The 22,886-nt window shown below is 46.6% G+C and overlaps 2 protein-coding genes across 2 annotated transcripts in view; one reads left to right on the top strand and one right to left on the bottom strand.

The window, feature by feature from the left end:
• LOC125723454 (uncharacterized) overlaps window positions 1–11,195 on the top strand; it is a 42,909-nt gene extending 31,714 nt beyond the window's left edge. The window contains exons 7-13 of the mRNA XM_049000055.1: window positions 1,237–1,393; window positions 4,035–4,146; window positions 4,766–4,961; window positions 7,152–7,304; window positions 7,517–7,688; window positions 8,043–8,143; window positions 10,527–11,195. Of these exons, the coding sequence (XP_048856012.1) occupies window positions 1,237–1,393; window positions 4,035–4,146; window positions 4,766–4,961; window positions 7,152–7,304; window positions 7,517–7,688; window positions 8,043–8,143; window positions 10,527–10,703 (1,068 nt within the window). The 3' untranslated portion in view covers window positions 10,704–11,195. The remainder of the gene's footprint in view (window positions 1–1,236; window positions 1,394–4,034; window positions 4,147–4,765; window positions 4,962–7,151; window positions 7,305–7,516; window positions 7,689–8,042; window positions 8,144–10,526) is intronic.
• Window positions 1–22,886, bottom strand: part of LOC125723388 (NACHT, LRR and PYD domains-containing protein 12-like) — a 216,133-nt gene that overhangs the window by 97,905 nt on the left and 95,342 nt on the right. The window lies entirely within an intron of this gene.

The following is a 22,886-nucleotide window of genomic DNA, read 5'->3' as shown; positions in this document are numbered from 1 at the left end:
GGACGATCCTCAGTGATACCGGGTTGGGATCTCCAGTACGCTACCTGTTCTCCGAGGCGGAAGTACTCCTCCTCGGAGATGTAAGCAGCCTTGTTGTGGTCTGTCATTCTGTCACACTGGATCGCGGGCAGAGCGGCGATCGTGCGGGCGAGCAGGCAGAAACGGGCCAACACGCCGTAATCAGGGCAAACAAGGGGTTTATTCCGAAAGACGGGGCAGGGAACAGAAGACGCCAACTAACATCAATGACAGACACGGGTTAGTACAAATCAGGAACTTAAATACATGAAACAAGGCAGCAGGAAACAAGACACGACTGGGCACGATCAGGAAATCACACGTGGGTAATTAGGGGGCGTGGCACACACGAGGAGCGGACGGAGCGGGCGTCACAGCAATTTTCTTTTAAACCGTAATCATAGGCTAATTGATTAATCATAAGTATTGATTTATTTCCATGACAATATTGTATATACAGTAATACTTATTTTGTCACCCTGGTCTATTTAATTGCACATAAGGAAAGTCACAGAGAATAATAACCAAAAGGGTGAAGAATTTGATTTTGTTATGGTGTTTGTGGTTAGAAGTTAATGGTGCTTTTATTTTGAAAGATCAGTTTGTTGACATCAAGACATGTTGCAAAATGCCGTCTGTATGTGAAGTTATATGTCTATCTTTAGAGATAAAAATTCCGTTTCTATGCGAAAAGTTTAAGACGTTTTGGCCCTAAAGGGTTTCCACAAGAGGGTCCAGCGAGCGCGTAGACCGGATGGGTTTTCTGCTCACGAGCGCATACACGCGTGCCTCATATTTTGAGAGTAATAATTTAATACTGATTGAGCAAGTGAGTATTGTGTAGAGTCAAGTGTATAGTGAGGATGATATTTCTGCTGGCGAGTGCATATGCAAGCATGGTTTTTATGTGCGTGTGTTTTGAGACTAATTAAACGCCATAGACCCTTTCGAAGTCCGAATTTGTACAGTTGAACGCTTCTCGACCCATAGAAGTTCTAGTAGGAAAGGTTGAGATCCAAGACATTGCATTGAAAAAAAATACAGGTTTGATATCAGAGTTATTCGAGTTCCGAGGTTCTACTGTACATTCACATTCAGCAGCATCTGCTAAAGGCAGATTTATACCATTTCAGTTGTGACTTATTACAACCCTGTTTGACACAAGTCTTGTGATACAGCAGCTGGAAAATATACATGAATGTATGTGTCTCTCTGCAGATCTACAGAGCTAGCGGGTGTCTGGGCATCCGACCATCAAATGTGATTCCAGTGAAGAATTACCATGATGAGAGTGAGCTGAATAATACCTGTGACATCCTGCTCCTCAAGGCCATGAAGCAGATGCTGGACTTTGCTGACAATTACTTTGACAACTGTGAGGAAAACACGAAGTAGATAAATTTACCATATTGAGAGGTTGTGCCGTGGCCTCAATCTGTCCATGTCCCTGTGTTTTACGCCACAGGTTAGGTCCCTATAAACCTGCATTAGGCTGTTTTTGTACCTTTCCTGACACTCAAACCTTTTCATAGCCTGGATTTATAATTGTCTTTTCACTTGAGTATGAATGATGCTGAAATATATATATATATATATATATATATATATATATATATATATATATATATATATATATATATGATAATAATAATAATAATAATAATAATAATTATTATTATTATTATATAATTGAGAAATGATTGAAACAGAAAATTTTGCTATGGTCTCAATTTTTCCAGGGCTGTGTGTGTGTGTATGTGTGTGTGTGTATATATATATATATATATATACACATACACAGCCCTAGAAAAAATTGAGACCACAGCAAAATTTTCTGTTTCACTCATTTCTCAATTTATGGGTACATGCCTGTGTAAAATGTACATATTTTTTTGCAAACTCCAGCCTGGTTTTTCCCTGCTTCTCATTAATGAAGAGCTTCTTCCTTGCTTTATGGGTCTTCAGTCCTGCTTCTAGGAGCCTGATATGATCCTAACCCTAGCAGTGCACTTCACACCTACACGTAATGTTTTTCCCATTCCTTTTTAAGGTCACTTGAGGTCATCCTCCGATTTATGAGGCACTGCCGGATAAATTGACGGTCATCTCTGGCGATAGAAAGTAGCTTCTACCTTGTGACTGTCTAGTTTTTGGTTATTGCCTCCTGCTTCACCTTATTCTTGTTTGTTGCTGTCTTAGAAACTTTGAGCCTGGAAGCAGCCTGCCTCGTAGTTTAGCCTCCAGCAGTAAACCCAGGAATAAATCAGGATTTAAAAATATAGAATGATTTCTTATTTTTTCCAGAGCTGTATAATTTCACATTCAGGTATACATTTTAACCCAGCACTAGATTAGATGCCATGCTAATAAAATTACCTGATGATTCCAGCATTGGTCACTTTCTGTCTCAGTCTTAAAATATATGCAAATATATATAAAATTATATTTATCACGGATGAGGAGTTTATTTAAAATGCTACATCTAGGGGATACCTCTAACATCTGACAAGATTTTACCTTGGGCCCCTCATTAGGGTTCATTTCTTAAGAAAAAATGGAGTTTTGACATTTGATCCCCTTAAGATGATAACTAAAAAACTATTTGCTGGGTGTTGTTCAAACTTTGTATGGGTGCCAACTGGCACTGATTAAATTTTGACACAGGTCACCCCAAAATTTAAGCAATGCAGCTTAGTGGCAGCAAAATGAAGGGTGAAAGCAGACTACATTTGATTTTGTAAAAAAAAAAAGTGTTGGATGAGTTTTATTAATGTGTAACAAAAACATTATTTAAATGAAGATCTATGCCTGGTTTTATTTTCAGATAAATTGTCTCAAAAATGAAGCAGCAGCACCGTGTGGTAGCAAAGGAAGGAAATGACAGCTATAGAAGATACTCAGTCTTGTGAACACAATAACTCTAAAAGTATTTTATGAATCTTTTTCAAACAGCATAATGAAAGCAAAAAAAAATAAAAAAAACAGTTGTAGTACTTGACATTTGATCCCGGTTGTATGATAACAGATAAAAGTAATTCCCAGATTCTTTTAAACCTTTCTAGACATGTTGTAAGGGCAAAAGGGGGGGGGGCATCAAATTTAATGACGCATCTGGCATTGCATGGATACACTTAAAAGCAGATGGATGCATAGTGTTGTGTAAATTTGTTAAATGTTCTGTATTTATATATATTTATATATTGAAGTTAATTTATTGTTCAATCTGACATTCAAATTTCCCTTTAAAATAAAAACGGCCATTATTTAATGTTGTAGATTGGTTTAGGCACTGTTTAGTCACCAGCATCTTTATTTCTTCACTCTTATTGTTTCTACATTTATTTTGGAGTTTGCATTGGGGAGGGGGGGCACTGCCGGTAATTCCTGCCCAGGTCGCCACATGAGTGAGGACCAGCCCTGAATGTACTAGGTATCAGGGGCGCCGCTAAGGGGGGGAAAGTTGGGACAATTCTAAGGGCCCACGCCCTTTAGGGGCCCCCAGAGATCTGAATGGGTGTGGTAGGGGGACCCAACCTCATATTTTGTCATAGGGCCCAAAATTGCTAGCGGCGCCCCTGCTAGGTATAATAGGTATAAGTACAAATTCGGTGCTTGAAGTGGGCTGTTCAGAGAGAGGCTGTACCTAGCACCTCTTTGTCTCCCTTTTCAGAGAACCGGCAACATTTCTACTATGTTTGATTTGCTAGTAATGGTAAAAGATAACAAGGGGAGTACCGGCACTCGATTTTCCCTACTTCAAACACTGTAAAAATCCATTTAAGAAACATTTTACTCCAAAGCCAGCTGTAGCATAAGGCATATTGAAAATGTATAAAGTATATTGTTAAAAAGGTTCATGCAAAAGGGTAATGGGTCAGTGTGTGGCTCAGTCGGTTAGGGCTCTGTGGCCGTAGTCAGCAGGTTGTTGGTTCAGATCCTGAGAACAAGGCCCTTAACCCCAGTTTCTCCAGGGACTGGTGGACCGATAATGAAAACACAATGCTTTCCTTGAACAGGTCAGAAAGTTGGTGTTGGGAAAATGGGAAGTGGGAGCAGTACCCCAGTGACAGAGGAGAACAAACCAGAGCTCCTTGGTAAAGCTTGGAGGGATGTTGTGTGGGACCACAGGTATGAAGCCCGTTTTTATCCAATATAATCAACAACTTGTTTTGTTTATTTTTTACTAGCATCCCATAATTTTATGGATATATGTTTAAAATATGCATAAGTTCTATAACCTTCCCCTCCCACACAAACACACATATAAACATTGGGCAGTGTGCAGCCCTGCAGGTTACCTCACCAGCTGCTAACTGCATTTATCACCTACACTGCATTTATGTATCTCTGCTGGGTATCTTTTGCCTCATATTTAATCTGTCTGCTTATGCCCTAATTGTTAATGGTCTATTGTAATGGGCGTCTCCAATTGTAACAAGCTGTGCCAAAGCAAGTTTTGTTTTATGTTGCAATAAAGATTCTGAAGATTCTGATTTTATGTTCCGCAGAGTGATGTCACCATTGGGCCCTTGAACAAGACCCTTGCATAGCTTTGGTTAGCAAATGTAAATAAAAAATAAACAAACACTTTCTAATAAGCATGTATGATACTTCATTAAGTGGTTTTAGTTGCAGATGACTAATGAGATGTAAAGGAAGCCATAGTAATATGCTATTATGGGATCGTTTATATTCCTTATGAATTCTGGCTAATCCCTATTTCCAATTCAAATGTCTGTTCTTTTAGCACACGAACTGATCTCAAGCAATACCTGCAAGATTACAAGCCCAACATTGATTCAGTGCCTCAGGCTCGGATTCTTCTAATTGGTCAGATTACAGCTGGAAAATCAAGCTTCTTCAACTCCATCAACTCTATCTTCCGTGGCAACATTACAAGCCAAGCTGCAGTAGGAGAAATGAAAACCAGCCTGACCTTGAAGGTAATGTGACTGTCTAACTTCATTTCCTGGTATAACATTCGTGTATCCAGATGTCTTTATATGATGTTCTTGCTTGAGAGGAAGGACGATATTCTGTTATTTTTAGCTTCACTCTGCTTCAGTTGCTGTTTGTTATCCTCATTGTGATTTAAGAAGGGATTGACTCTATGGCAGGATATGGAAAACCCACATAACACAGCAAGAACATGCAACCTCCACATACACAGAGCCAGAGGCACGATTTGAGCTTCCAGCCCTAGAAGTGTGAAGCTGCAGCACCATCCACTGAGCCACTGTGCCACCCTCATCATGTTCTTATTGCCATCTTTCAAAAAAGGGGATAGAAGTAATTTGTCTAACTATAGGCCAATCAGTCTAACTTGTATAACTGGTAAAGTTATGGAGGCTATAATCAAAGAGAAAATGGTAGATTACCTGGACTCCAATAACATTTTGCGGGATAGCCAGCATGGATTTAGGAGAGGTAGATCCTGTTTAACAAATCTGTTGGAGTTTTTTGAGGAAGCTACTCAGGAAGTTGATGATAAGAAGGCCTATGATGTCATCTACTTAGATTTCCAAAAGGCTTTTGATGTTGTCCCCCACAAGAGGCTCCTACTTAAACTCAAAGTGACAGGTATTTTAGGTACCGTAGCGACCTGGATTGATAACTGGTTAACAGATAGGAAACAGCGAGTAGTTATAAGAGGCACAATGTCACAGTGGGCTTGCGTTCATAGTGGGGTACCGCAGGGTTCGATTTTAGGACCACTATTGTTCCTAATTTACATAAATGATATGGATACCAATATATACAGTAAACTGGTGAAATTTGCAGATGACACCAAGGTGGGTGGTGTAGCAGATACTGAATTAGTAGCTCAGCAGCTACAGCGGGATCTTGATTTAATTAGTGACTGGGCCGATACCTGGCAGATGAAATTTAACGTCGATAAATGTAAGGTACTCCATCTAGGGAGCAGAAATATAAAGTACAGGTATTTCATGGGTGTCACTGAAATAAAGGTAGCTGATCATGAGAAAGACCTTGGTGTGTTTGTTGATGCTTCCATGTCCCATTCTCGCCAGTGTGGGGAAGCAATAAAAAAGGCCAATAGGATGTTGGGGTATATCTCCAGGTGTGTGGAGTTTAAGTCAAGGGAGGTAATGCTAAGATTATACAATTCCTTGGTGAGACCTCACCTAGAATATTGTGTGCAGGTTTGGTCACCATATCTTAAAAAGGACATTGTGGCCTTAGAAAAGGTGCAGCGTAGGGCCACAAAAATGATTCCTGGTCTTAGAGGAATGTCATACGAGGAACGGTTACTTGAGCTAAATCTGTTCAGTCTCAAGCAAAGGAGACTGAGGGGGGACATGATCCAGGTATATAAGATTCTAACAGGTTTGGATGCTGTTCAACCAAATAGTTACTTCAGCATTAGTTTAAATACACGAACTCGTGGCCATAGGTGGAAATTAGCGGGAGAACATTTCAAGCTGGATTTAAGGAAGCACTTCTTTACGCAGCGTGTAGTCAGAGTATGGAATAGCCTTCCTGATAATGTAGTGCAAGCTGAATCCTTGGGTTCCTTTAAATCAGAGCTAGATAAGATTTTAACGACTCTGAGGTATTAGTTTAGTTCTCCCCAAGCGAGCTTGATGGGCCGAATGGCCTCCTCTCGTTTGTATAGTTCTTATGTTCTTATGTTCTTATTACCTACAGGACATGTGGTGCTCAAATGTATTTTCCGTGATATGAAATCACATCGTACCGGCTGAGCACATAATGCGATTCTTAATGGTTATTAAATCCAATCCGCAGACCAGGTGATTGGTCTCCCTGAAAAATAAAAAACTAATCAGCAGTGTCACCAAGCTTAGTGAATCTCCCCACACCTCCATTTTAATGCTGGTTGTTAAGTCCATTATCCTTGTATTGTTTAAATAAAGTGGGTGGCCTGAGCTGAAGACCTCCTCACCAGTGGCCACCAAGTTACATCATTTTGAGATGCCTGCTTGAACTGGATAAGCAGGTAGAAGGTGAATGACATCATGTGTCTTCTTCCAGTATCGCACTTACCAGGTGAAAGCGGGCCGAGGCGGACAGCCTCTGGGATTCCTACTGTGTGACACCATGGGACTGGATAAGCAGGTAGAAGGTGAATGACATCATGTGTCTTCTTCCAGTATCACACTTACCAGGTAAAAGCGGGCCGAGGCGGACAGCCTCTGGGATTCCTACTGTGTGACACCATGGGACTGGAAGCAAGGGAGGATGGAGGGGTGAGAACTGAAGATATTGAGAGCATCCTGAAGGGCTACATACCAGACAAGTACCAGGTAAGAACTGTGTATCTAACCACACCTCAAAAACTACTGCTATATGAATACAGGAAATTAAGTCTCATTCACTGATTGTTTTTGGCATAAATAATGTGCTGTTGTTACATAAGTGTCATATGAAAGGACTCACATTGCTTTTCGCTTGAGTTTCCTATGATCTCACAGTCAATGCATGTCTGTATGTCATTCACACCTTTTTGTTTGTTTAGTTCAACCCTGCGCAGCCAATGAAAGCTGATGACTGTCAGTCATGGAGCACATTGGCTCTTAAGGACAGGATCCACTGTGTGGTGTATGTGATAGACGCCTCCACTACTGGAATTGTGGACCAAGGAATGAAGAATAAAATTGATGAAATCAGAAAGAGAACTAACTCGGCAGGTCAGTGAGTGTGGAGAACAGGGAGGGAGGTGGCATCTATGATGGAGTGTGTGTCAGTGGGGGAGGGGGTGGATCTGGGGGTCACAATTCACAAGCAACTATTTATATACATGTTGTAATATGCTTTAACACCTGCTTTTCCTGAACCATGAATAATACTGAACAATCATACGGGAAAGTAATGTAAGTTCACCCCTGCGAACTAATGACTTTAATAATGTATTTGGATATTCAGTATGAACACAGAGAAGTTCAGTTTACCGGACTGGAATATGGCAAACTGAATGTTTTCCGTGCCTTTGGCAGACAACATATAATATGTCACTAGTGAGACGTTTCTGTTGCTGTGTTTAGAGGTCCCTCTAATGGTGCTACTGACCCATGTGGACAAAGCGTGCCCACATGTGGAAAAGGACTTGAAGAAGGTGTATCACAGCTGCTACATAAAGGATCTGGTGAGTTTCTGGGTCTAACACTGGAATTAGTACTAAAAGCTTGCAGCAGACACACACACAGTGAACAAGTTCATCTTGGTGAATGTTTGTGGGCTATAGGAGGAAACAGAGTGAACAAGCAAATGTCACACATGCAACCAGCGACAGGGATCGAGCCCACAGCCCTGGGGGGTCTGAACCTTTGGTTTATTATATTCCAATGGCTCACAAACCTTTATCTCAATTTTATTTTCGAAAACATATTTTCAGGCAGCAAAATGACCCTGTGGGCAGCACTGTGGCCTCACGCCTCCATAAACCAGGATGCTGGCCTGGGTGTCTCCTTCTTCAGGTCCTCTGTTTCCTGGGATTGGGGGTTATGGATGGATGGATGACAAATTTGTGTCCAAAATTTAGATTTACATTTACTGCGTTTGCCAGATGCCCTTAGCCAGAGCGACTTGCATAAGTGGGTAGAAGTCTTATCAGTGATTACATTCTGATACTGATTCAGTGGAAGCCGGTTATGAATACTATCACACTAAAAAACTCTATCGGCAAGTAGTACAGTTTTTTGACATTTAATTGCCCTCAGGAGCTTTAGAACTTTAGTCGTACAGTGGTACCTCCAGCATAGTCCCTGGAGGGTGAAGAACTTGGTGGCGAGGGCAGCGGGCGTAGCCGGGACCTCCTGCTGAGGTGCAGCAGCTGCAGCAGGCAGAGGCGAAGGGAGCGCCTCGGGCGGTGGACCTGCAGGCAGCGGGCGTAGCCGGGACCTCCTGCTGGGGTGCAGCAGCTGCAGCAGGCAGAGGCGAAGGGAGCGCCTCGGGCGGTGGACCTGCAGGCAGCGGGCGTAGCCGGGACCTCCTGCTGGGGTGCAGCAGCTGCAGCAGGCAGAGGCGAAGGGAGCGCCTCGGGCGGTGGGCCTGCAGGCAGCGGGCGTAGCCGGGACCTCCTGCTGGGGTGCAGCAGCTGCAGCAGGCAGAGGCGAAGGGAGCGCCTCGGGCGGTGGGCCTGCAGGCAGTGGAGGCGGCCACTCGGGCTGCGCGGCGGCCCGGCGTGTTCTCCGGACGGGAGAAGCTGCCCGGGGAGGCAGCTTAGCTGCGCAGGTGACCTCAGGAACAGCCGGAGAGTCCTCCTGTTCCCCGGCTGAGAGGGAGGCAGCCACTCAGGCTGCGCGGCGGCCCAGCGTGTTCTCCGGACGGGAGAAGCTGCCCGGGGAGGCAGCTTAGCTGCGCAGGTGACCTCAGGAACAGCCGGAGAGTCCTCCTGTTCCCCGGCTGAGAGGGAGGCGGGGGCGAGTGCGCACGTCCCCAGAACGATCGGCGGGACGATCATGTGCTTCTTCCTTTTTCGGGTCCTCGTCGGGATGGGAGGCTGCGCGCTGTCCACAAAGGCAGACGGCGGGAGGACAGTCCCGGGCTCACTCGGAGCGACCCACCGCTCCGTCCGGAGCTCGGCCAGCTGCCGGAAGTTATCGCGCACCTCCTCTGCGAGGTGCGCGTCCTCCTCTAGGGACAGCTGGTCCAGGATGACCCAGCCCCGGCTGACGAGACCCCACGCCGGGGGATCTTCCCGGATGCCGGGCTGGGCGATCCAGAATAGCACCTGGTCAGCGTAACCGGCGTATTCTTCCTCAATCACGGAAGGTGCTTTCTTCCTAGGGTCTGCCATTCTGTCGCGCTTCGCCGGTTGTGCGAGTAAGGCGCATGGGCAGGCAAGCGGGCAGGAAGGAGGCAGGAGGTGAAATCGGGGTAAACGGGAATTTAATGGCAGCTACGGACGGGACAGGATCATGCAACCAAACTAACATCAATTACAGACCCTGAACTGAGGCAAGACGGGGACTGAAATAGACAAGACAACAGGGTACAGCTGGGTATAATCAGGGAAGCACACGTGGATAATCAGGGGGCCGTGGCACACACGAGGATCGGACGAGCCGGGCGTGACACATATTTTGAGAGTAATAATTAAATACTGAGTGAGCAAGTGAGTATTGTGTAATACGTATAGTGAAGCGTATAGTGAAAATGATATTTCTGCTGGCGAGTGCATATGCAAGCGTGGTTTTTATGTGCGTGAGTTTTGAGACTAATTAAACACCATAGACCCTTTCGAGGTCCGAATTTGTACAGTTGAACGCTTCTCGACCCATAGAAGTTCTAGTAGGAAAGGTTGAGATCCAACATATTGCCTTGAAAAAAAATACCCCTTTGATATCAGAGTTGGTTGAGTTAAGAGTTATTAAAGTTCCAAGGTTCTACTGTACATTCTCATTTGGCAGCATCTGCTAAAGGCAGATTTATACCATTTCAGTTGTGACTTATTACAACCCTGTTTGACACAAATCATGTGATACAGCAGCAGGAAATTATACATGAATGTATGTGTCTCTCTGCAGATCTACAGAGCTAGCGGGTGTCTGGGCATCCTACCATCAAATGTGATTCCAGTGAAGAATTACTTTGATGAGAGTGAGCTGAGTGACACCTGTGACATCCTGCTCCTCAAGGCCATGAAGCAGATGCTGGACTTTGCTGACAATTACTTTGACAGCTGGGAGGACGACACAGAGTAGATGAATTGATCATATTGAGGGGTTGTGCCATTGCCTTTCTCTGTCCATGTCCTTGTGTTCTACACCACACCTTTGTTTCCTGTAAACCTGCGTTAGGCTCTTTCTGTACCTTTCCGACACAGAAACCTTTTCATAACCTGGATTTATAATTGTCTTGTCATTTGAGTATGAATGATGCTTAGATATATTCTATACAATATAAATTCGATATTTCCTTTATATATGTGTATCCCCAAAGAAATCTCCTCAATTATAGAAGTACATATGGACTTGATGTTTTTCCTAGACAGCCCAGTCTTACAAGAGAAACAAAATAGTTGATTTTCACAGCAGTTTCTTCCCGGCCAATGCCTTCTCTAGTTAAACCATAGAGACTATACTATCTCGCGTAGTCACTGGCTAACATACAATAGCCATTTCTGTGGTTTTTGTTCTCTTGCCCTATTCATCACAATCGTGGTGAATTAAAAAAAATCTGTTAAGTCAAAAACAGTACTGTGTCATGTTATGCAAATATACATCCAGCACCATTGATCTACAGGGGAGTGGGCGGTACCAGGAACTACACCGAAAAGGGTATCACAACAGTCCTAACACCTTTCAGCATATGCTAATCATCCAAGGGCAGCACTGGCAATTAAATACACCACCAACAATTAATTATTGTTATATTAAATTAAATTCTTTTATTAAGAAGTACTGTTAGGTTTTACAGTGTATACACATGCTGTCTTATCCATTTTGATTGTGATATCATCCTTTGTCCATTATGTTCGGAATTTTTGAAAAAGAATCGAAGCTGCGATCAGCTCAGCATCCCCCAACATGTGCCCAGAACGCTTCTTAATTCCAATCTGTAGCATATCAACAAGAGGCTTGCAGTACTTCAGCTGCATCTTGACTCTGTCAAGTTCGATGGTCAGGAGGTTGATTGTCGGAAGTAGCCACCCCATTTGGGCATTAGATTCCGCTTGCAGAATGTTGGTTGCCCGGGCGACAGGGTTCATTACAGCAGCATACTCAGTAAGGAATGCAAGTCGGCTGGGTTGAACCTGTAATGAAAACAAAACAAACAGCACCGCAATTTTAAGCCTACCTTTACATTGAATTAAATCAGAATATTGTACAAAAAAGAAAACTGAACACATTCATTTTAATTAACTAATAAAACACATAGCATATTTCTTACTTACATTGGGACCTTTAGGCCGGTGCACATTACTCCTACTGCCCCCTCACCCTTGTCTTCGATTATCCTACATAGTCTTTCCACTGCCAGGAACAAGGAATTCCACCTTGTCTTATTCGGTCGGAGAAGCTGGAGGGAACAGTGGACCTTCCACATTTGTTCCGCAGACCATTACACTTGCTAAATGTAGAATGGTACAATTTCCTGTATGCCTCACTGGATGTTGCATTTATGCCATCTTCTCTAGCTACTAGGTTTAGTAGATTACAAGCACAGCGCTGGTGTTTTGGCAGCTGGAATTCAAAACTGTCGTCTTCATTTAGAAGTGCAGAAGTTTCAATGAAAAAAAAAAGGTTTGGTTCCTGTTGGTTGTCAGTCATGGGTTGGAAGGGATTTTTTTTTCTTTCCCAGTGGCAGCTGTGGATAGGAAATTTATTTTAGTTTTTACTTTTCTTTACAGCAGTGATGCTATTTTTTCACAACATAGCTTATCTGTACTACATGTACTCTACCAGCTTGTGTGTCCCAGCATGTTACACACGTGCATGCACACGCACACACACATGTACATGTAGGGTATACCTATCCTTATGGGGCCCGCTCATTCACTTCTATGGGAAAAATGCTAACGCTAACTATGACAACCTTAACCCCCACCCTGCTCTAACCATAACCATAAGTAACCAAGCAAAATACAAGAGTTTTTGCATTTTTAGTTTTTTCATAGCAGTCACTGACCTTTATAAAATAGAGTTTCCTGGTCCCCATAAGGGAAAAAAACGGTTATTTATCATGCTATGGGGACATTGTGTCCCCATAAGGATAGGTATACCCGCTCTCTCTCTCTCTCACACACACATTTTCATATGAACAAAATATTTAGTCAATATGAATGCTTCAATGTTATTAAAATGTGCTGATTTTAAATGTGTGTACCATTGGTACTGAAGACATCTCAGGCAACATTTCAGCTAATACCTTTAATAGTATTAACCTCAATACTCTCACAACCTTTCTTAGGAAAAACCTTAAAAATAAAATTGAACATTTCAAAACGTTGAATTTTAAGTCTCCAGCCATTGAAATCGCTCACTTGTGCTTTCCATATGGTCCAGCCACAATGTGCTTCTTGCCAGCTGAAATGCAAACTTGGCAGCAGGGTAAGACAGTTTTAAATTGTTCCAGCATCTCGAAGGAACAAATAGGCACGCTTAGGTTCACTCAAATACACTTTAATAAATAACACAAAATAACCTCGCATTTAACAGCAATACCAAGATATCGTATCAAAAGCAAATGCAAAATAATCCATACTGTCACGGGACGTGGTCGGGCGAAGCGGGCAGGTGTGGAAGGAGCAAGCAGGCAAGCGGAATACGGGGCAAAACGGGAGTTTAATGGGGAAGTCCGGGAAACGGGGAAACAGGACGGCAACAGATACCAACAACATCAATGACGGACACCGCTAACAGGTAAGACCAGGACTTAAAACCAGACAAGACTAATCAAAGTAATCCGATACAGCGGGGTACAATCAGGGAAATACACGTGGGAAGGCAGGGGGCGTGGCACACACGAGGAGCGGACGAGCCGGGCATGACAGAGCCCCCCCCCAAAGGCGCGCTTCACCGGGCGCGCCCAGGAGGAGGCGACGAACGGGACGAGGGGACCAAGACCTGAAAAACAAAACCCAAAACCAAGAACAAGAGACCGGGAATTAAACAGAGAGACAGAACAGGCACAAAGACAGGACCAGGGACAAAACCTGACAGAGGACGGGGAACACGGACCGACAGAGAAAGAGAGGGGACACAGAAGGAACCGGCGGGACACAAGGGCCAGGAGTGAACAGAGGGCACAGAGGAGGACGGGTAGCAAAGACAGGAGGAACAGAGCCAGAGGGAGCAGAGAGAGGCGGGACAAAGGCGGAAGGAGGAGAGAGGACCGAAGGGACAAAGGGAGGAGCGAAGGGAGACAAGGAGGGGGAAAAGAGGGGAGCCCGAGGGAAACCCAGCGGGCGACGGGTGGCAGCCGGAGGGGCCGCAGGCGACCGGGAGGCCGGAGCCGGAGGGGCCCGTGGAGGGGCCGAGGAGACAGGGCGAGGGGCCCGTGGAGGGGCCAGGGAGGGAGCAGGAGGGAGCACCGGAGGCGGGGACGAAGGAGCCGGAGGGACCCCCGGCGAAGGCAAGGCGAGCGGGGGAGCCGCCGCAGGCAGCGACGTCTTCCGACGAGCCGGAGCGGGTGGGACTGCAGGCGAGGGAGGAGTCGCCGTCGGGGGGCCCGCCAGCGACCGAGCAGGAACCGGAGGGGGAACCGAGGCCAGGCGGCGAGGCCGCGGAGAGGGACCCGCAGGCGAGAAGCTGACCAGGACGGCCAGGACCCGCAGGCGCCCCCCGAGCCCCAGCGCAGGCGACAGAGGGCGAGCCAGGGGGCAGGGCGGGAGGGACCCCAGCCCGGCGCTTGTGTCCCCTCCCCTTAGGGGACACAGACAGGAGGCCCCGTGGACAGGGCTGAACTTGCCGGGGTGAGGGTGTAAAAGACTCCAGGAAGACCCCCGAGGGGTCCCACTCTAGCTCCTCCACCTCCGAAGAGGGAGGAGCATCGAGGGTGATGTCCGGGACCACCTCGGGAATCGGGGCCTCAGGGAGCAGAGAGGGGCCAAGAACACCGGCCCCAAAGGGCACAGTCACAGGGGTCACAGGGTTAGGAGAGGGGCCAAGAATACAGGCCCCAAAGGGCACAGTCACAGGGGCCACAGGGCTTGGAGAGGGGCCCGGAACACAGGCCCCGGGGGACAGAGGCACAGGAGGCACAGAGATCGCCTCAGAGGAAGCTGCAGCACAGTCAGGAACCAGGGCGAGGTCAAGAACCAGGACAAGGACAGGAACTGGGGCTAGGTCGGGAACAGGGGCTGCAGGCATCGGGGGCATCAGCCCGGAAACTGCAGGACGCTGCAGTGGGGACCTCGGCCCAGGTGCTGCAAGCTGCTGTCGTGGGGGCGCCCGCCCGGGAACTGCAGGACGCTGCAGTGGGGGCGCCGGCCCGGGCGCTGTAAGCCGCTGTCGTGGGGGCGCTCGCCCGGGAACTGCAGGTGACTGCAGAGGGGGCGCCTCGGAAGCAGCTGTATCAGGCGAAGACGAGGGTGCTTCGGGAGCGGCTGCAGCAGGCGGGGACAGGAGCGCCTCGGAAGCGGCTGCAGCGAGATCAGGAACTGGGGCGAGATCAGAAACTGGGGCGAGATCAGGAACTGGGGCAAGATCAGGAACTGGGGCTGCAGGCAATTGCGGTGGGGGCACCGGCCCAGGAGCTGCAGACCGCCATCATGGGGGCGCTCGCCCGGGAACTGCAGGTGACTGCAGTGGGGGCGCCGGCCCAGGGGCTGCAGGCTGCCGTCGTGGGGGCGCTCGCCTGGGAACTGCAGGTGACTGCAGTGGGGGCGCCGGCCCAGGGGCTGCAGGCTGCCGTCGTGGGGGCGCTCGCCCGGGAACTGCAGGTGACTGCAGTGGAGGCGCCTCGGGAGCGGCTGCAGCAGGCGAAGACAGGAGCGCCTCAGGATCGGCTGCAGCAGGCGAAGATGGGAGCGCCTCAGGATCGGCTGCAGCAGGCGAAGACGGGAGCGGCTGCGCGAGCGGCGTAGGCGGCTGCTCGGGAGCAAGGTCCGAGGACGGCGACGGCTGGTCCGGAGCGGGATCCACCGCTCTCCGGAGCAGGAGTAACCTCCGGAGATCCTCTGCTAGCTGCTCCAGGACTTCAGGAGGGGAAGCAGGAGTAAACGCGGCGAACCCGTCATCAAGCGTCTGGGCGAGCCGGTCCGCTTCCGGCGTCATCTGCCCGGCCAGTTCATCCCTCACCCTCCAGTATAACCCCTGGAGGGTGAAGAATTGGGTGACGGGATTCGGGGTTGGAGCGATTACCTCCTTCCGGAGCGTCTCTGCCGTAGGCGGCGGGACGAGCCGATCCGGTACAGGCGAGACGGGCTTGGTCCCTTTAAGACGCCGCGGGATTCGCGGGATGGCGTCTCTTACGGCGGTGGCCCCTTTGTTCGCCACCCGCTCAGGCCGGAAGCAATTCCGCTCGAGCGGCGGTGGTAACTCCGTGGCGTCCGGTTCGGATGGCCACAGTCGCAGGGATTCATCCTCCTCCTCATCGCTCAAGGGCCAAAGCCTGGCCAACGCGCAGGCTCCCAGACGGATTACCGGTTCTTCCGGGATTCGTGTGCTCCGCTTCTTCCTTTGGTCCGTCATTCTGTCACGGGACGCGGTCGGGCGAAGCGGGCAGGTGTGGAAGGAGCAAGCAGGCAAGCGGAATCCGGGGCAAAACGGGAGTTTAATGGGGAAGTCCGGGAAACGGGGAAACAGGACGGCAACAGATACCAACAACATCAATGACGGACACCGCTAACAAGTAAGACCAGGACTTAAAACCAGACAAGACTAATCAAAGTAATCCGATACAGCGGGGTACAATCAGGGAAATACACGTGGGAAGGCAGGGGGCGTGGCACACACGAGGAGTGGACGAGCCGGGCATGACACATACTACCATGGATATCGAATTATTTTATATATAGCTAATAAGAAAAGATGCAAAGATACAGTAGGAAAATAAATATATATATATAGAAAAGAAGCAATGAAATTTTGCAGTGATAATTATTCCCCAGAATTAATGAAAGGCATAAGCAGTTGCAGAGCTATTTATAATCGGACATGCTATAATCACCCACCTTCACACACGGACCGGGGAGCCCCTTTCAGTCCTGGCAGGAGACCAACACGTGATTCCTGAGAAGTGCCGGGCGATGCGCGCTCTATCCCACGGCTGATCTCCGGTCAACACCGGGATCTCCCCCTTCCTTTATACTAATTTTGGCGCTGCATGTGGGCCGGGGTCAAGCTGGCCAGGCTCACCCCTCCCCTCAGCCAATGCGCTCTTAATTCTCCAATTTTGTCTGGGTGATGCTGCTTGCGGTTTCAATCAAAAATGATAAGACAAGTGTCCTTGAGCAACGCTTTCCCTCTTTCCTGAAGACAAGTGTCCTGTGAACCGATCAGGGGCTTACGAAACATATTGCGCAACACTTTCTCTTGTCCATAGGAAAACCCCTCAGAAAAACAAGGTAAGTATCCTTGAACAGGGTGAGCATCCCATGAAACAAATTAACAAGGTAAGCGTCCTTGAACAGGGTGAGCATCCCATGAAACAAATTAACAAGGTAAGCTCTCAATGTCATGCTTGAAATCTGGAATTAGATGAACCTGAATGATCTTGCTCAGAGACTGAAGGAAGACCTGCAGAAGTGTAATCATATTTTTAACCTTTCTAGTTTTTCATATAAAACGTCATCTTTTTTAGGTCTTGAAAAATAAATATATTAAATAACATTATATGGGAATATAAATGATGAAGAGTTTGTTACATACCGATGTCGAAGATAGAAATCAATATAAAATTCTTTCTTATTTCAGGTAACTGTGGAATTAAAATTGGACATCGGTAGGCCCGGGAGGTTGGCATATTGGGTCTGTGTGTGTCTTAGGCCTTAGGCAAAAAGAGATTGTTTTGAATACTGTGTGACCTCGCTTCGAGATAGCTGCCTGAGATAGTAAGTTCCGCAGACCCTGAGGAAAGCTCGGGCCTTGGAGAGGCAGACAGCGGAACAAAGGGGGGGGAGAAACCACCTGCAGGAAGAGATTCGAAGCTGCCTCAACTGGTGCACAGCGAGTTATAGCTTTATAAAATAGTTGCAGGAGACAATATATAGCATGCTATGCGGTAGTGCAAATGTATAAGTAATCATGTTAATCATATTAATCATATGTTAACCATGTATTGGCAGTGATTCAATGACAATATGTCAATACGTTAATCATAAATCAAAGGACAACCAAGTATTTACAGTGATTCAATGTCATGTAATCAATATCTATATTCATATCTCCAGTAGGAGCCTAGCAGTCGAGACATGTTCTGGTAAACTGAGCAGAATGGGTGGACTTTACCTTGCCACCAAGGTGAACCAATAGAATTCGAGAATTGTGTTTGTTATACGTTTGAGCTCGGTTCATTGGTGTTTTGTGACCAATCAGGATTTAGACACCCTTACTGTGGAGTGGGAGTTATGGTTTATAAACTGGTTGCTCGGGGAACTCCAGAGGATTTGGTACCGAATGCCAGAGTGTGATGAGAGCGCTTTGCTGAGTTGCTAGAATAAAAGAGATTTCCTTTACCTCATCAAACTGAGAGGTTCATCTTTTATTCTAAGTATTATCTTTAAAATTTTTCTACCACAGTTGTCGCCCAACGTGGGGCAGCTGAGTTCATTGTTTGTTCCAGACGATGGGGTCCTGCGATAGAAGTAGGTAAGGCGTAGAGCCTGATGGGACCAGATCCAGATGAGATTGAGGATTGGCCCAGTCCCTCGTCAAGGAACAACGGAGATCACGCTGTCCCAGAGCTGAACATTCCTGAGACTGATTTGGCCGGACCTGTGTTGGTGAGGTAAAGGCTTCTCTGTTTATTCATTTTTGCTGCTGCTTTGCTTGGTGCTGAAGGTTATGTTGTGATAGTGTGTGAATGTGTGAGAGTCTGCCGTGACTGTGGGATCCAAGCACGGGGAAGCGCTGAACGCGGATAGGAAGGCCGTAGGGAGAGCGCTCATCCACCTGTAATAGGGAAAGGGTGCGGTCCAAGGGGAAACCTGAGTTACCTATTACGTGGGTTAGGTGGATGACAAGACCTTGGGAAAGTCCGTGATTTTGAGTGGCGCCACTGTGAATTTGTGTGACGGGGCACAAGACGGCAGGGAAGCCGTCAGACAGCAGGGAAGCTGTCACCCGCGGAGGGCCGGACACGACAGTGAAGGCTTGGTGCATCAGGGGCAGAGGACAGGGCGGTGTGTGTACTGCGTGGCGTGGCATTGTATGGCGGAGGCTGGACAGTGAATGCATTGCATGCAGTAGCACAGCACTGCGTAACAGGCCAAAGACGGGTAAGATTCCTGTGTGTGGACAGGGACAACCTAAGACAGGCGCTGTCGTAGACCCCTGACTCCATGCTGAGGGACTGTTTGGGGTTTGGTCCACTCTCGGTCCCACGGGAGTATAAAGGGTGTATGGTTTTGGAGAATGTGTATGTGGTAAAGGGTGTGCAGTATCCTCCCAGGTGCAGTATCCTCATTGAGATAAATTGATACATGGAATTTTGCTCCACATTGACGCATGCAGGTGTCAAAAGTAAAGATAGAATTGTGTTTTTAGAACATCTAATGTTTAGAATTACACTTGGTTCTTTTAGGGTTTTGTCACCCAGTAACAAGTTGTCTTGTTTAGTTTAGTGGTCACCCAGTAGCTGCGTGCTTTGTACAGACGGCAGCTACCTTGCAAACCTTCGCACTCCCCTTTCAAGGGAAAACCATCCCCAAGGCAAATAATGGAAAGGGTGACTGGCCTGAGACTAAAGAAGGCTTGTAAAAATTGGTATCATCAGACTGGGGGTAGATGACCAAAGGAGGGCACTCTAAACATATTGGAGATAGAATGTTGTGAAACGTTATTGGAAAGGAGAGGGAATGTTTGTTGTAGTATGGGAATGTACAAGCCAGAATATTATTTTCGGTGGAAGTCTGTGGCCTTGATGAGGATTGATGATTGATAAGGAAAGTCGTGTAATGGTTAGCAGAGAGGAAAGGGGGGCTGATCCGACTGCTGCTGTTTCTCCACCTGTGGCTGATGCTGATGCTGAGAAGAGGAAAAAGCCTAATGCAGATCTCCTGTATCCGGTCCTGCCTGAAGTGTCCCCTCTTCCACCGCTGCCACCTGCACCTCGCCCTCCTGTCCAGGTCCCTCCTCCTCCAGGAAGAGGTGAGCCCTCTGCCCCTGCTGCAGAAGGGGGGCAGTGGGTCCGATGCCACATCCTTCTGTAAAGCAGGAAGAGTCTTCCCACGATGAGGAGGATGAGGACGATGACCAAGGGAATGATGATGAGGAAGAAGAACCTGTACCCAAAGGCCGGGACAGAGGCTTTGGGACTGTTTTGTTTATAGGAGAAAGAAAACTTTGCCACTTGGTGGCTAGCAGATGACACAATTCTGAGAAACTGTATCCCTGAAGGTCAAGAACAGCCTGAAAGATTGCATTGCAATGCTCAGTTTTCTGGAAGAGGAGGGGCTGAGTGGATAAAGGATTTCGAAGCTGCAGGAAAACTGGGAGAGACTGTTGTGCTTGATTACCTCTACGTGGCAGAGGACAGGTCTGCTGCATCTGTCCGTTTGTCAGCCGCCCAGGAGCAGTGATATGTGGGAGGTTCGGTCCCCCATTTATCATATGGGCAAAAGGGGTCATTAGAATAGAAGGACTTAGGACCCTGAGTCGCAGAATGTGAGAGAAGGACCGTGTAAGTGTATTTATAGGATGGAAGGTGGATGTGTGGAGATGGACAGGTGCAAAGGTACAAAATAGATCACTGTGTAGAGGTACAGAGAATGGGGGATGCAGAAGAATGTAGGGAGAAAAGTGTTCATCCACTGCCAGATTGGTTATGGGAAGCACCTAATTGCTTATGCGCAAAAGGGAAAAATTATTTTGGCAGAGTGGTGTCAGTTGAGCCTTTGGTGGTCCACCCCAAGTCTGACTTTCGGCCTCACAAGGCCCAGTATCTCTTATCTAGAGATGCAGAGGAGGGAGTGAGAGAAGTACATGCAGATCTGGTGAAAGGGGGGGCTATTAAGGAAATAGCCTATTCTCCAGTTAATTCAGCCGGTAATATTAGCCTGACTGACATACCCGACCGATGCTGATATCTTTATTTGTAATGACTATCGGCCAATACCGATATGTTAGCTGATATATACACTGATGACCAAAATTGTGGAAACACTTGCAATTTTTTAAGATTTTATGAACTGTTACACCAGTTATTTATTTGTCTAATGTATAATATGTGTAACATTCTTTCATTGTTTTGAAACATTACTGCCAATAAAACTGGACTCACTATTCATAAAGAAATGTACAATAATCACATTAAATTGTACAAAGACACTCTTTGCCTTTCTAAATCTAATTATTACTCTGGTTTAATCTTGTCAAACCAACATAACTCTAGGACTCTCTTTTCTCTTCTTAACAGCATCACCAAACCCCCTGGTTCACTCTTTTACCACCTCCAATCCACCGACTTCGCTAATTCACTCATGTCATTTTTCACGATCAGCAACATTCACCAACACCTCCCATCTCCCGGGGCTGCAGTTCTTGGAGTGGATATCTGTGCGTCTCCTTCGTACCTAGGTACCACTTTTTCCAGCTTTACCCTCCCCTCTATTACCGACATTATTCAACTGGTTAAAAAATCTAAACCCTCCACATGTCCCCTTGACCCGCTACCTACTGTCCTTGTAAAAACTTGCCTTCCAGTACTAGCTCCCCTCATCACCAACATTATTCACTCATCTCTCACTTCTGGAACGGTTCCCTTACTACTCAAAACTGCTACTGTGACTCCGATTCTTAAAAAACCTGGTTTAGAACCTAATGATTTCAACAACTTCCGTCCCATTTCTAATCTGCCATTCATCTCCAAAATTCTTGAAAAAATCGTTGCTTCTCAATTACATGCCCACCTTAATAATAATAATCTTTATGATCAGTTTCAAGCAGGCTTCCATCCCCTCCACAGTACAGAAACAGCACTTATAAAAATCACTAATGACCTTCTTATAGCTGCTGATACCAGTTTGCTTTCCATTCTCATTTTTCTCGATCTAACCGCTGCCTTTGACACTATTTCCCACAGCCTTCTCCTCCATAGACTATCTTCTATCGATATCACGGACATTCCACTTACTTGGTTCACCTCATACCTCACCAACCGTACACAGTACATACACTTAAAATCACACACATCTAACACCTTCCCTCTGTCCTCTGGGGTTCCCCAGGGCTCTGTCCTGGGGCCCCTCCTTTTCATTATCTACATCCTCCCTCTTGGTTTTATCTTTCGTAAGCACAACATTCATTTTCATTGTTACGCGGATGACACCCAGCTCTACCTTTCCTCTAGCCCCTCATCATCACTTCCTCCATCCTCACTTACTCTCTGTCTACAGGAACTCAATGTATGGTTTTCCACCAACTTTCTCATGCTTAACAGTTCCAAAACAGAAGTCCTCTTAGTAGGCACCCCATCCGCAATCTCCAAATCTAGCAGCTTCTCAATTAATATCAACAATTCAATTGTCCATCCATCCCCTCAGGTTAAGAGTTTGGGTGTCGTCCTCGACAGTACACTTTCCATTCACTCACACATCAGTAATGTTACTCGGTCCGCATACTTCCACTTACGTAATATTTCTCATCTTCGCCCCTCTCTCACTCCCCACACCACGGCTATTTTAGTTCACAGCCTTGTAACCTCCCGTATCGATTACTGTAATTCTCTTCTCTTTGGTCTCCCTAATAAATCCCTCCAGAAATTGCAGCTCCTTCAGAACTCTGCAGCCCGGGTCATAACACGGACTCATATTTTTCACCATATCACTCCTGTCTTACAACAACTCCACTGGCTTCCCATAAAACATAGAATTAATTTCAAAATATTGATTACCACTTTTAAAGCACTACATAACCTCGCTCCTCCATACATATCTGACCTCATCCACTCTGCTGCTCCTGCCCGCACTCTTCGCTCCTCTCCCTCTTTCCTTCTCACTGTTCCCTCTGTTCGTTTAAAGACAATGGGGAACAGGGCATTCAGTTACTCTGCCCCCCAGCTTTGGAATTCTCTCCCTCCTGATCTCCGTAATTTAGATTCTCTTCCGCTTTTTAAATCCAGACTCAAAACCTACCTGTTTAGATTGTCTTATCTTTCTTAATCACACATGTTTCTTTTAATCATTAGGTTTTTTCTTGTTTTATTGAATCTATGTATTTTTTGCATTGTACAGCGACCTTGAGTGTTTTGAAAGGCGCTTATAAATAAAATGTATTATTATT

This window comes from Brienomyrus brachyistius, unplaced genomic scaffold (genome assembly GCF_023856365.1).
Source record: "Brienomyrus brachyistius isolate T26 unplaced genomic scaffold, BBRACH_0.4 scaffold48, whole genome shotgun sequence".
Classification (NCBI taxonomy): domain Eukaryota; kingdom Metazoa; phylum Chordata; class Actinopteri; order Osteoglossiformes; family Mormyridae; genus Brienomyrus; species Brienomyrus brachyistius.
Note: the sequence above shows the minus strand (reverse complement) of the source record. Positions and strands in the feature narration are given on the sequence as shown.